This window comes from Megascapheus bottae, chromosome 6, assembly GCF_031878675.1.
Source record: "Megascapheus bottae isolate mThoBot1 chromosome 6, mThoBot2.hap1, whole genome shotgun sequence".
Classification (NCBI taxonomy): domain Eukaryota; kingdom Metazoa; phylum Chordata; class Mammalia; order Rodentia; family Geomyidae; genus Megascapheus; species Megascapheus bottae.
In genome coordinates, this window is record NC_143514.1 from 58,963,005 (window position 1) to 58,977,908 (window position 14,904).

The window sequence follows — 14,904 nt, forward strand, 5'->3', positions numbered from 1 at the left end:
ACACTCTTCCCCGCGCAGACGCTCCATAGGGCTCCGCGGTGACGGCTACACTAGGACCAGCCCCTCCACGCTCACTTCCGGCCCCAAGAGAGCCTGAGCCCCGACGCACACTTCCGGCCCCTCCCGTTTCTGGGAGGTGTCGCTCCATTATTCTTCCCCCGTCCTTCCCGCTCCCAGAGCTGGGTTCCGAATCCGGGTCCTGGCTTTCTCCTCCCTTCTGGCGCCGTTTTATAACCTCCGGGGTCACAGTTCTCTTCCATCCCCTGCCGCTTCTGCTGCACCAGTAGGAGACTTAGCGAGTCCTGCCTGAGGTAGCTGGGAAGAAAGGTGGAGTCATATCCCTTATTATATATATATGTTTAAACTCAACTGTTCAAACAGTGGTAGATGTATTGCGGAAAGAGGACTTCCCAGTGGGGTCATTGGACCTGTGTATTGGGACGTTCTGACTTCAGGCTCCTCCGTCAGTGCGGAGATTGGCAGTAGTGACAAGAACTTTCATTAGCAGATCTCATCTGATCCACCCCAAGGTGAAGTCAAAGGTGACATTTTGCCTGAGTATGCTCTGGAGCAAGACGGGACAACAAGGGGACCGGGAATGTGGCTTAGTAGTAGAGTGCTTGCCTAGCCTTAGGGACAGGGCTTAGGCCCTGAGTTCAAGCCACAGGACTAGCAAAAAAAGGGGGGAGGGGTCAAAATATCACAAACTAAGCCAGGCGCGGTGGCTCACGCCTGTAATCTAGCTACTCAGGAGGCAGAGATCTGAGGATCGTGGTTTAAAGCAAGCCGGGTACTAAAGAACCTGAGACTTCCAACCACTAGAAAACCGGGAACTGGGGCAGAGGCTCAAGGGATAGGGAGGTAGCCTGGAGCTGAAGAGCTCAGGGACAGCGTCCAGGCCCTGAGTTCAAGCCCCATGACCCCCCTTCCGCCCCACACACACAAAAATCACAAACCAGCAGGTGTAGTGGTTCCTGCCTGTAATAATCTCTGCATTCTAGGGGCCGAGGCAAAAAGGTCTAAGGTTTAGCCTGGGTTTGGTTTTTTTTTTAAATATCTTCACCTGAAAACTCAAGACCTCATCACCCTCAGTCTTTGTGGCTAAGAGCTCAGATATATAAGAGCTCAGATATATATATATATATATATATATATATATATATATATATATAACTATATATAGTTAAGCTGCTTGAATGCCAATCACAGATACACCTTCCATTAGCAAAGTACTTCTTACATTTCCACAGACTTACACTTCAAAACTTTGGTTCCTAGCTGGCTTGTGCTAATTTGAGGAGGCTCTGGAAACTTGAGATAGGGTCTAGCTGGAAGTAGATCACTGAGAGGCATTAGGGGTTATCTCTTCTCTTTTTCTCTCCTACTCCTTTCTCTTCTCTCCCTTCTTTGCCCCTCTCACTCCTGTTAGGATACAGCTGCCTACTTGGTCATACCCTCCCTACTATGATAGAGTAAAACCTCTGAAACTGAGAAGCAAGATAAATTCTTTATTTTTCTCCAGTATTTGGTCGAAGTGATGAAAGTCTGATTAACACTCAGCTCCTTGTCAGTATTAGGATCAAGAGAGGACAGGCAAGTAAAGCTCAGCTCCTAAGAAAAGTTAGCTACGTGTGTGCGTATGCTGGTAGAGGGGCTTGAACTCTAGCCTGTCCGCAGTCCCTTAGTGTTTTTGCTCAATGCTAGCGCACTACCAGCTGAGCCACAGCTCCATTTGCAGCATTTTAGTGGTTAACTTGAATATGAGAGTCTTAGAGACTTTTCTTCCTGGGCTCATTTAAAAAACCAGGACTAGGGCCGGGAGTTTGGCTTGGTAGTAGAGTACTTGCCTAACATTTATGAAGACCTGGGTTCCATTCCTTGGTACCACATACATACAAAAACACAAGCCGGAAATGGTGCTGTGGCTCAAGTGGTAGAGCTCTAGACTTGAAAAAGTCCTAGGACAGTGCTCAGACCCTGAGCTCAAGCCCAGGACTGGCAAAAAAGAAAAAAAAAGACAAAAGACAAAAAGCAAGCAAGCAAACAAACAAAAAAGGCTTATGTGAAGTTTTCTCATTCAAGAAATGCTGTCTGCATAAAACCAGACAGCAATGTAGCAGCAAAGGAAACAAACCCTTCCTTCCCTCAAGCTTACATTCTTAGTGGGCTGTGATACAAGGAAAGACAGGTTACAAATATTTTTTTTTTTACAAAAGTCACAGTAAAAGTGGAGGTAGTATCCAGGTGTGGTCGCTCACGCCTGTAATCCTAGCTACTCAGGAGGCTGAGATCTGAGGATCAAGGTTCAAAGCCAGCCAGGACACAAAAGGACTTGAGACTCATCTCTAATTAATCTCTAGAAAATAGGAAGTGGGACTTGGCTCAAGGGTAGAGTGGTGGCCTTGAGCTGAAGAGCTCAGGGACAGTGCCCAGGCTGAGTTCAAGCCCCATGACCCCCCCACACACACAAAAAAGTGTAGATGGTCATAAGTGCTAAAAAGAAGCAAGAAAGAAAATTGTGTGCTGTTGTGAGTAGTATTGTACATTGATGATTCAGGATGATGTTCCACATTGACATTTTTTTGCCACCCCTGGGGCTTGAATTCAGGGCCTGAGCATTGTCCTTGGGCTTTCTCAAAGCTAGTGCTCTACCACTTAAACCACACTGCCACTTCTGACATTTTCTGTGTATGTGGTACCAAAGAATTGAACCCAGGGCTCCATGTATGCTAGGCAAGCACTCTACCACTAGGCCATGCCCTGGGCCCTCCACACTGACATTTGAACACAGACTTCCCCAAAGCAAAAGCAGTGGGCATCTGGGGAGCCATGTGTGTGGGAGGATGTCAAATCAATGTGTCTAGCAAGTGCAAAGATCTTGAAGTTAGCCAGTGTTGAATATATCTAAGAAAAAAAAAGAGGAGGGTGTGGAATGAATGGAGAGATTGGGGGACAGAGTTTAGGTCATGTCATCAAGCACAGCCTCCTAGTTAAGAACCAGATGTTTTCTCAGAATGAAAGAATCCATTGATGCGATTATCATCTCTCTAGCTACCGTGCAGAAATAGAAGCAGAGTATGAACCAAGGAGGCCATTTCAAGAATCTAGGTAAGGGCTATAGGCATTGCTCCCAGTGGTAGAGGATGTGATTAGTATGAAAAAGTACCTAGGTTCGGGGCCGGGAGTTTGGCCTAGTGGTTAAAGTGCTTGCCTAGCATGCACGAAGACCCGGGTTCGATTCCTCGGTACCACACATAGAAAAAAGCCAGAAGTGGTGCTTAGGCTCAAGTGGTAGAGCTCTAGCCTTGAGAAAGTCCAAGGACAGTGCTCAAGCCCTGAACTCAAGCCCAGGACTGGCAAAAAAAAAAAAATACCTAGGTTCCACACAGGCTTAGAACCACACGTACTCAAATTCCATCAGTAAGGTGATGGCTTGGACTACAGAGTTATCAGTGGAAAGTGAAAATGATAATAATAATAGTTTTCCTTTGCAGAAAAAGTGCTAACAGAGAGATACTGGTCTACATGGAGCCAAAGAACAGGCTGTTGGTAGGAATTCGCCAGTGAGAAAAGGCTGAATTTGGAGGATTCTGGGTTTTCCTCCCTGGGGTGGCAGATACTGATAAATAGTTTTCTTAACTGAATGATAAGATAGCTCCCCATCTTGCCCTTTTTCTATGTTCATCAAACATCCCTAGGTCCATTAATTGGTTCTCTATAACTGTTCAGATTCCTATTAGGAATATTTGATATCATTTATGACTATGATGTGTCTGTCACACACACCTGTAATCCTGTCTGGGAAATTCAGTCACTTCCTCTTGACAAAACCTTTCCCACCCTACCCCCATTCACTTTATTTGCACTATACATTATAAAGTGAAGTCTAATCTTACATAAGGATTGCATTTTAACACCAGAAACTCTTAAAAATTCCTTAGGAAGATGCCAACCAAGAGACTGATATATCGTCTTTTTGTTGACATCTACAGGTAGTTTCTCTCCCACATGGGAACAAATTACAGTTTATTTGTATACCAGATGAAATGCTTCATTTAGATGCCAAATTGAAATGACTGTTCACATTTATTGTGGCACAAATGCACATATTTATAAGGATTGTTGAATCTCAGACTTAAGAAAACTATTCACTACCATTTCCCCCTTAGGCCTTTCTCTATTTTCTATAATACTTTCCCACAATTTCCCCTCCCTACCAAGCTGGGACTCACATAAGAACTCACCTCACTTTAATACCAAGTCAGGTGCCAGTGGCCCATTCCTGTAATCCTAGCTACTCAGGAGGCTGAGATCTGATGACAGCAATTGCAGGCAGAAGTAGACCTGTGGCTCAAAGAGGCAGAATGCTAGCTTTGAGCAAAAAAAAAAATCTCTAGACAGTGCCCAGTCCCTGAGTTCAAGCCCCATGACCAACAACAACAACAAAAATATATCACCTCTCTGTATCACAATACCCTGTTGTAACATTACTTGTCCATATAGCTAGGCTGAATGTTCCTGAAGCACTCAGGACAAACTCCCAGGGCTTCTCACAGTCCTAGGGCTTGAACTCAGGGCTTGGCACTGTCCCTGAGATTCTTTTTTATTTTTATTTTTTTTGCCAGTCGTGGGGCTTGAACTCAGGGCTTGAGCACTGTCCTTGGAACTTTTTCTCAAGGCTAGTGCTCTACCACTTGAGTCACAGCACCACTTCCAGCTTTTTTTCTATGTATGTGGTACCAAGGAATCAAACCTGGGTTTTCATGCATGTTAGGCAAGTACTCTACTGCTAGGCCAAACTCCTGGCCCCCTGAGCTTCTTTTTCTCAAGGCTAAAACTCTACCACTTGAGCCACAACACCACTTCCAGCTTTTCCTGTTTATGTGGTACTGAGGAATTGAACCCAGGGCTTCATTCATGCTGGGCAAGCATGTAGGCAAGCATGCTACCACTGAGCCACATTTCCAGCCCCAAATTAAATATTTCACTCTTATGTTTGCTCACCTGAGTAATTGATTCAGGGGATCCTGGGCTGCATTTTTTTTCTTATCCTAAGCAGCAGCATAGGAGCGGAGAGTAGCCTGTGAGTACAAGATGGTCCACAGCATGGCCCTCAAATACCACTTAACCTCTTCAGCATGGACCACAGATTGTAATTCTGACCTCCTTTTCTCCACTTTTTAAAATTCTACTCTGGCTATCCTTTCCTGCCTTAAAGTTTCTAGCCTGCTAAGTAAGCACCCAAATCCCAGAGATGCACCCCCAACACACTCACACTCACACTCACACACACACACACAGCATGTGCCACATGCATGTAGTGCTAGAGATTGAATTCATGACTGCATGCTAGGCAAGTACTCGAATGCTGAGACCTTCAGCCACTTTAAACTGCCACAATACTCCCATACTCCACCACCATACACACAATTAGAAGCTGGGTTACACTGAACACAGAGCTGGGCCTGGCAGAATACTTTCAATATAGTTCTCTATCTTTATTGATACACCACTGCATGCATGAGGGAAACAGTACTTTTTCTGGAAAAGACTGGAAGTCCATCACATTTCAGATGTGGAAGTAAACCCTGATGTGGGCATGGGACTTTGGCAGTCGGAGCAACTGCAGTAGGGCTCAGAGGAGCAATCTCTCCTGGTGGCAGGCTTCTGGGCAACAATCATGCCCTCCAGATCCTTCACTTTGTTTTCCACCATCTGAAGTTTTTTCAAAATTTTTTCTTGCAGACCCAAAGATAGTAAGATATTACCACCTTCTGCAACTGGACGAATACTTCCATCTGGGTTGGCTAGCAAAGCTTGGAAAAAATCTGAGCCCTTCTTGTATAGTTGATAGAGAGTGATCACAAAGATCATTATTTTCTAAAATAAAGAAGAGCTGAGCATTACTTGTTCATTCATGAAAATGCCAGTTAATCCCTAGATGCAAAACAAAACAAGACCCAGTAGTAACAGTAATCCCTTATTCCCATGCTAAGCCTTTAATGAAACATTTTTATACCTACCTAATCTTTTGATTATCAACACAAATTGAAATGATAGGGATTTCTTTCTGTGTGTACTGTGGTGCTAGGGGTAAGCTCAGGGCCTCATGCTTGCTAGATGAGTGCTCTACCACTTGAGACATATCCCAGGCCTTAATTTGTTTTCAGTAATCAAATAATACCATTTGCTGAAGGTCTATCACATGCTGGCAGACCTGTGTTAGAAGTTACCTTGCCTATGCATGACTTATTTATATGGGAAAAATAGAACTGGGTAACCATTTTTGGTATTGTCTCTTCCAGTTATGACCCTATCACTACTGGAAATGAGAGAACCAGGATTATAATCCAAAGATTCTCCCACGTATGGTAATCTGAAAAATTAAACTTCCTAGCCATAAAAAAAGTTTTGATGATGAGATCTGATGATCACAGTTTGAAGTCAGTCAAGGCAGAAAATCCCCAAGACTTTATATCAAATTAACAAGCAAAAAGACAAATGTGCAGGTGTGGATCAAGTGGTAGAGTACTAGCCTTGAGCAAAAAAAGAAAAAAACAAAACAAAACCAAAGAGCACAAGACCCTGATTTCAAGACCTAGTATCAAACCCTCCAGAAATGTTTTAAAATGCTAAGAGATTCCTGCTGGGATAAGAATATAACCAACATCTTTTCCTTATATTAACCAGCATTGCTTATTGAATCTACAAAGACTTAGCTTGATACATAAAATATCCCCTGTAAGCCTTACAAGAGCCTGATAGTAGCATGTCCATTTTACAAATCAGGAAACTAGGGAATGGAGGCGAAGTGATTGTTCTTAATTCACAGAACAGATAGCTCAACAATTTAAGCACAAATAGTCCACCTCCTGATCTCAGACTCTTCTCGCATTGTTATGGTGCCCCTCTTTTTTGGCTGAGGTATACATACATTGTGTGTATATACACAAATACACATACTTCTGCTGGAGATTTAGATTAGTTGGATTATAATGAATGAGGCTGTAGAGAGAACTAAATTTAGAATCCTAAAAATTGGGTTCAAACCATAACTTTGGAAAAATGGTAACCAAGTTACTGCGCCTCCAATGAATAGAGATAACTTTTGTTTTGCCTATTGTGTCACTACTAGGACTTGAACTTGGGGTCTTAGCTTTTGCCCTCAGAGCTGATTCTCTACCACTTCAGCTGTATCATATCTCCAGTTCCAGATTTTTGCTGCTAACTGGAAGTAAGAGGTTTGTGGTTTAGGATGCTCAGGTTAGCTCTGTCCAAATGATGATCATCAAATATTAGCCTCCTGAGTATCTAGTCCCCATCTTACGAAAGGTTTGGAGAGGTTAAAATAGAAAGTGCATGCGACCATGATTCCTAAACAGCAGCAAGATAGGAAAATAAGTGAATGTCACAAAATGATCTGGTAATAGTTTCTCTTTGTATTTATCCAAGCTGCTCTATAGGAAAGGCCTCTTTCTACTAAGTTCTTAAATTTCTACTAAGTTTCAATACACCAGTTTCCTCTAGGAAATAACCTGTAGGGGCCATGAGTGTGGCCTACAGGTAAGAGTGCTTGCCTAACATGCAGGAAGCCCTGGGTACCACATACACAGGAAAAGCTCAAGTGGCAGAGGGCTAGCCTTGAGAATGCCCAAGTACAGTCCTCAGGCCCTGAGTTCAAGCCCCAGGACTGGCAAGAAATAGATAATAACCTCTATCCATTTCATAGAATTACTGAGATTCTCCAAAAACACTTTACTTATGCTATAAACAATTTATTGTTACTGGAGATTAAACAGAACTATTTAAAATTCTTAATGTTTCTCACAATTCCAGCCAGTTAAATTCCTCTTCCCCTAAGGAGACTTATTTCCTTAAAACACAGTAATTAAAGTATGACTTCAGCTGGGCAAGAAAAACACATGAGACCCATCTCCAATTAACCACCAAAAGGCCAGAAGTAAAGCAGTGGCTCAAATTCTAGAGTGCCAGTCTTGAGCAAAACAAAACAGCTAAGGGACAGACCTTGAGTTCATACTGTCACAAAATAAAAAAAAATTGAGCTTTTATTTATATTTATACTTCCTCATCAGTTAAAGGACAATGGCAAGCTGGGCATGGTGGCTGTAATCCTAGTTACTCAGGAGGCTGAGATCTGAGGCTCAAGGTTCAAAGCCAGCCTGGACACAAAAGGACTCGAGACTTTTATCTGCAATTAACCTCTAGAAAATGGGAAGGGGGGCTTGGCTCAAAGGTAGGGCGGTCCTGGAGCTGAAGAGCTCATGGACAGCGTCCAGGCCAAGTTCAAGCCCCATGATCGCCGCCCCCCCAAAAAAGAAAGGACAATGGCGGAGAAAGAACAGAAAGGCCACATCCAAGATGCTGGTTATAAAGCAATGCCTGTTCTATAATGCAATAGGCACTCAACAAAAAATGATCCAGTAATCCTTAAAAACTTGTCTCATCTATGATAAAGACTATTGTTAGATACTTTTTATACTCAAAGTCTAATTGATAGAGATTTTCAAGGATATTCTAGTTTCAACCAATATTGATAAATGGTCATGGAAGATAACTGATCACAATGCAATTTATAGCCCAGCACTGGGAAAGTGAGGCAGTGTTTGTGTGTGCGCATGTATGTTGGTACTGTGCACTCAGGGCCTGGGCTCAAGGCTAGCACTCTTGAACCACAGCTCCACTTCCAGCTTTTTTGGTGGTTAATTGGAAATAAGAGTTTCACAAACTTTCCTGCCCAGGCTAGCTTTGAACTGTGAGCCTCAGATCCTAACTTCGAGGCAAGAGGATTCCAAGTTTGAGACTAGTATGAGCAACAACATAATGAGTTCAAGGCTTTGTCAAAACACAAAAGAGACAAATTTCAATTTATAACTAAATTTCTCTGTAACAAAAGAGTACAACCTGAAGTGACCGAACGCTTCGCTTCCATAAGGTAAATAATCCTATAGCCAACAAAATCAAAAAGGAAATCCCCAGGATGGCTTGCACAGCTGCACCAAGATTATCTAGCAGCCCCAAATTTGTTTGCTGAGTTTGAGCATTAGTGTCTCCTAGAAAACTTGCTTGTAGCCAATTCCATATTGTGCCAAGAGAGAGAGAATCTAAGAGGTTTTCCCAGGTAAACGATGAAGGTGGAGATGGTGGCATTTTAAAACAGCAGCTCCAGGAACTACATGTGCAGAGGCTTCAGGAATCTAGACATGAGTTAGGGAGAGTGGTCCAGGAGCTCAAGTGTTCTGGAGCCACTGTGAGCTGGGCTTTATGATGTCACTATTTCAGGGTCTGTTTGCTTTCCACTCTCCCAGTGACCCTTCTCAGTTAAAATCAGCCAGCAATTGGCTGTTTTCATTTCACTCATCCTGCTTTCTCTGAATCATTGACTAGTCCTCTCTATAGTACACTAATATATATGTACATACATATATATATTTGTATGCACATATGTACATAAAATGTACATATATATGTACTTTGGGGGGGTCATGAGGCTTGAACTCTGACCTGGGGGCCAGTTCAACTCAAGGCTACCACCCTACCCTTGAGCCATAGCCCCACTTCCAAGTAGTGCTGAGGCTCAAGTGGTAGAGCTCTAGCCTTGAGAAAGTCCAAGGACAATGCTCAGGCCCTGAGCTCAAGCCCAGGACTGGCAAAATAAAAATAAAAATAAAAAGATAGTTTCACATATAAGAATATAATCCAAGGGGCCGGAGTTTGGCCTAGTGGTTAAATTGCTTGCCTAGCATGCATGAAGACCCAGGTTTCGATTCCTCGGTACCACATACATAGAAAAAAAAAGCCAGAAGTGGTGCTGAGGCTCAAGTGGTAAGAGCTCTAGCCTTGAGAAAGTCCAAGGACAGTGCTCAGACCCTGAGCTCAAGCCCAGGACTGGAAAAAAAAAAAGAATACAGAAGGATGGCTTTGAATAAATAAACTAAAAACATCTTTAAAAAAAAAGAATATAATCCAAATTGTAGGAAGATTACAAGAACTAGATAAGCAAGAACCTAAAAGTTTACCACAAAAGCAGGAGGGGTAAAGGAAGGGGGAAAAAGGATGGGGGAGTTAGTCATGATGAAAAAATAATGTCTGACACCTAAGGTGGAGACAATAGAATGTAATTTGTTCATTGCAGGTGACTGGGACAAAGAACAGGCATCAAAAAGACCAATGGAGAACTAACAGCTGTTTCTTGGCAATTGGAGGAGAAATGGTAAATTGCTGAGTTGCCAGAGGTACATCCAGAATGCTGTGGAAAATGGAGTGTTTATAAACAATTGTCATTAATATGTTAAACCTTCAGTCCCCTAGGTGTTGGCCACTGTCAGATTCTTTCTAGAAAGGAACAAAAATGACTGAGATCAAATTTAGTGTTTGCATATAACAAATCAAATACAGGTGAGAAATCAACAAATAGTCAAGAACTTTTGGAGAAGGGATTGTATTGTGAAAATAGATTTCCAAGACTCTCTAGATTAGATGGCATCTTACACTTTTACTTTCAAAGCACTTAACATAATTATACTTATTTGTGCCTCTGGGGATTGAACTTAGAGCCCAGGCAGGAAAACCTGTGAGACTCTTATCTCCAAATAATTATTAGAAAAATAAAAGTGGTGCTGTGGCTCAAAGTGGAAGAGCCCTGTCCTTGAGCAAAAAGCTCAGGACAACACAGAAGCACTGAGTTCAAGCTCCATGACAACAACAAAAGGAGTGCTACAGACTTTTCTGCCTAGGCTGGCTCTGAAATGTGTTCTTCAGGTCTCAGCCTACTGAGTGGCTAGAGTCTACAGGCTTGAGCCACTGGCTCAATTTTGGGGTTAACATTTGTCTTTCCTACTGTAACCTCAAGGAAGGTAAGAACCAAAGGCCATCTATAATCCTATGTACCCTAATGTTGGGCACATACTAGGTACTTAAATATAAATCCAAATATGTATGTATGTATGTATGTATGCATGCATGCATGCCTGTACTGGGACTTGAACTCAAGGAATATATATATATTTTTGGTGGGGGAGTCATGGGGCTTGAACTCTGGGCCTGGGTGCTGTCTCTGAGCTCTTCAGCTCAAGAGGACTTACATTCTTGCTTGGCTTTTTCACTCAAGGCCAGTGTGCTACTAGTTGGGCCCCAACTCCACTTCTGCAAATGTATTTATAAACAAAACTGCCCATTCTCTTTTCCCCAATACTGGAATCTGAACTCAGGGCCTCAGGCAGCACTTTAGCCACATCCCCCCCCAACCCTTTTTTTTTTTTTTTTTTTAAATTCTTTAGATTAAGATACCACATTTTTGCCCTGAGCTCACAAAAGGACCATCCCATCTAAACCTGCAGTATCGGCAATGATTAAAGATAGGTAACACTAAGCTTCCCTTGGTCTTTCAGACAGGGTCTCCTTAATTTTTTGCCTAGGCTAGGTTCTACCCTAATTCTTCTCTTATCTTTGTCTCCTAAGTAACAGATCATAGGTGTGAGCCACTGTATTCAGGTAAAACTGTTCTTTTTTTGGGGGGGGGGTCAGTCATGGGGTTTGAACTCTGGGTCTGGGCATTGTCTCTGAGCCCTTCAACTCAAAGCTACTGCCCTACCCCTTGTCCCACAGCCCCACTTCCTGTTTTTATTAGTGATTAATTGACCAGTCTCACGTTCTTTAGTGCCCTGGCTGGCTTTGAACTGTGATCCTCAGATTTCAACCTCCCAAGTAGTTAGGATTACAAGTGTAAGCCACTGCCTCTAGCAAATTGTTCATTTTTTAGATGGTTCTTCTTACATAGCTACTATTAAATTTCATAATTTGTGTAAAAGAACTATGCCAGCATACCTGTAAACCTAAAGAGGTTTATGATTTTGAGTCCAACCTGAGCTATACAATGAAACCTATCTCAAAACAACATATGCCACACATACAGATAAGGGCAACTATTATTACTATTATGTTATGACCAAATACCTGACATTATAAATCTAAAAGCACAAGATGCTTTTCAAAAATATTCTAGTATGGGGGGTGTGTGGGGGGGAGGGAAATGGGTACCAAGACATGTGAAAGGGTATCAATGTATGTGAATTAATGCACCTTCTAGCTGGCAAATATCATGTAACCCTTTTACTAATTACAATAAAAAAAATAAAAAAATATTCTAGTAGCTGGGCACAGTGGCTCATGCCTGTAATTCTAGCTATTCAGCAGGCTGAGAACTGAGGATTGCAATTCAAAGCCAGACTAGGCACTAAAGTCAGTGACACTTTGGAGACTTCTTTTTGGCCAGTCCTGGTGCTTGAACTCAGGGCCTGAGCATTGTCCTTGGGGCTTCCTCAAGGTTAGAGCTCTACCATTTGTGCCATGGCACCACTTCCAGCTTTTTTTTTAATGTGTTAACTGGAGAATCGAATGTAAGTCTTCGTGCATGATAGGCAGGCACTCTACCAACAGACCAAAATCCCAGGCCCCTCTGGAGACTCTTATCTCTAATTAACCATCAGAAAAGTAGAGGTAGTGCCGTGGCTCATGTGGCTCATGTGGCTGAACGCTACCCTTGAGTTGAAGAGCTCAAGGACAGCGCTGAGACCCAGAGTTCAAGCCCCACAACTGACAAATAAAAATAAAAAACAGGACACTAAGCACATGGTCCCTCTTTACCTACTCATTCTTCTGTCCTTCCCCTGTATTGATTCTTCTAATACCAGCTCTAGTAGTCTGGTCAAAGTTACAAAGCCTTTGTACAATATGATTTCTTTTCCTGGCTAACTCCTACTGATACTACTCTAGATTTCAGTTTAAGCATCATTTTCTCACAAAGCATTCACTCTGCTCTGTTTTTTGTTTTTTTGGTCAGTGGTGGGACTTAACTTTGGGCCTGGGCACTGTCCCTGAGCTCTTCAGCTCAAGGCCACCTCCCTTCCCCTTGAGCCACAGTACCACTTCCGGTTTTCTGGTGGTTAACTGGAGATTTTTTCCCCCCAGACTACATCTGCCAAGTATTTGTAAGTTTGTTTTTCTGGTGCTAAGGTTTGAACAAAGGGTCTCATGCCTGTTCAGCAAATGCTCCAGCACTGAACTATACCATCAGCCCCATTAACAAGTTTTCAAGTCTCTTGTCTAGTATGGGTACCTTCCTTAAAGGGGATCAGACCTCCAAAACAGTGTCACTCAGGAAGATGCAGACCAAGCATGTCAGAGTAGAGTAGGCTTTCTAGACCTAGCTCAACACTACAGGCAGTAAGGCAGGACAATATGCCAGGATGTATCACTGTTTACTTTGTGGTGGGAAGTAGAACAACAATTTTCCAAATTATACAAAGCATGTTCCCAGAAAGGCTGTCAGGCATAGACTTCCCTGAAAGCTGAAATCTGAGGATCTTGGTTTGAAACCAGCCCAAGCAGACAAATCTAAGACTGACTGATCTCCAGTACAATGGAGAACTGGAAGTGGAGGTCAGTTAAATTTTTTTTTTTGTGCGTGTGGGTCACGGGGCTTGAGCTTGGCCTGGGTGCTGTCCCTGAGCTCTTCAGTTCAAAGCTACTGCCCCACTTCCCATTTTTCTAGAGATTAATTGGAGTCTCAGGTGCTTTTGCGCTGGCTTTGAACCTTGATCCTCAGCCACCTTGATAATAGCCCAGATTGAAAGATCAGTTTTAAAAAGCCAAAATCAGACTGTGAGGTCCTGAGCTAAGCCCCAGTGCCAGCACAAAAATCTAAACCATGAATGCTCAGAATAGTTTAGTATGTCACCTTTTAATTAATACTAACCTTTCAAAACTTAACAATTTTGAAAGGTTTATCATTTGAACATAGCTAGACACTGATGACTCTTGCCTGTAATCCTAGCTACTCAAAAGGCTGAGATCCAGAGGATGGTCAAAGTCAGCCTAGACAGAAAAGTTCACAAGGCTTACTCTTCAAAGTAACCAGCAAAAAGCTGGAGGCATGGCTCAAGTGGTAAAGTGTACTAGTGCAAGCAAGCTGAGCAGGCCAAGTGAACTGTCTAAGCACCAGGCCCTAAGTTCAAATCTCAGTACTGGCAAAAAGGAAAAAAGTTAGGCCTATTAACTTTTATCTTGTTTAGGTATCATCTGTTTTGTGGGAAGCAAATTCTGGCAAATTTAGGAAGCAGGGAAATACCAGATCATACACAATTTCTCTACATCAATTGAGCTGTGTACTGTTCCAGGTGAGAATTCAAGTTTTTGTAATTTTTCTGGTTTTTGGGTCTCAGCAAGGCAAACTTTACTTTTGTACAGAAATACATTACAAGCAAGTACAAAATTTCTTTCTTTTTTTTTTTTTTTGCCAGCCCTGGGCTTTGAACTCAGGGCCTGGGCACTGTCCTTGGGCTTTTTCAAGGCTAGTGCTCTACCACTTGAGCCACAGCATCACTTGTAGCTTTTTTCTATATATGTGGTAATAAGGAATCGAACCCAGGTCTTTCTGCATATTAGGCAAGCACTCTTATCACTAGGTCAAACTCCTAGCCTCCAAAATTTCTTTTGATTAAAAAGAAATAATTTGACAACACCTGGTCAAAACCAGGTAAAATAAGCCTGCAAGGCAGGTTTACTGCATATTCCTATTTTTGCCATTATAGGTATCATAGATGTTCCATAGCCCACTGAAATTTAACCAAATTCATTCATTTTCATAAACTCCTGGGCTCATGTTTATCTGTAATAGTATTATCCCATTATTGCCAGTATATCAAATTATTTGTAGTTTTCTAAAACATGCTTCTGAGTCTTCTTTGTCTTCATGTTCGGCTTGGCATACCCTCTTCCCATCTAATGGGACAACTTCTATACTACCTTCTCTAGGTGATACCTTGAACACTAGAATTTTCTTTCCACAAAATTTTAGGACATGTTATTCAAAAAAAGACCTTTGAA

The 14,904-nt window shown here is 42.4% G+C and overlaps 1 protein-coding gene and 1 long non-coding RNA gene across 3 annotated transcripts in view; one reads left to right on the forward strand and one right to left on the reverse strand.

The window, feature by feature from the left end:
• Positions 1-215: 215 nt before the first annotated feature.
• The window catches only part of LOC150062029 (uncharacterized), a 32,583-nt gene continuing 17,894 nt past the window's right edge, over positions 216-14,904 (forward strand). For both annotated transcript variants that reach the window (XR_016535989.1, XR_016535990.1), the window contains exons 1-2: positions 216-327; positions 10,154-10,253. This is a non-coding gene — a long non-coding RNA (uncharacterized LOC150062029). The remainder of the gene's footprint in view (positions 328-10,153; positions 10,254-14,904) is intronic.
• Tmco2 (transmembrane and coiled-coil domains 2) lies at positions 5,475-9,247 on the reverse strand. Its single transcript, XM_090335169.1, has 2 exons — positions 8,923-9,247; positions 5,475-5,880 (listed from the first exon to the last, which is right to left on the reverse strand). The coding sequence occupies exons 1-2, from the start codon at positions 9,166-9,168 to the stop codon at positions 5,563-5,565; spliced, it is 564 nt and encodes a 187-aa protein (XP_090191295.1). The 5' UTR covers positions 9,169-9,247; the 3' UTR covers positions 5,475-5,562.

Excerpts from the sequence above, each read along its gene's own strand:
- Tmco2 (XM_090335169.1), bottom strand. The coding sequence starts at position 9,168 with ATGCCACCATCTCCACCTTCATCGTTTACCTGGGAAAACCTCTTAGAT. Across the intron at positions 5,881-8,922 it reads GAAGCGTTCGGTCACTTCAG|AAAATAATGATCTTTGTGAT; the intron begins GTTGTACTCTTT and ends TCTTTATTTTAG.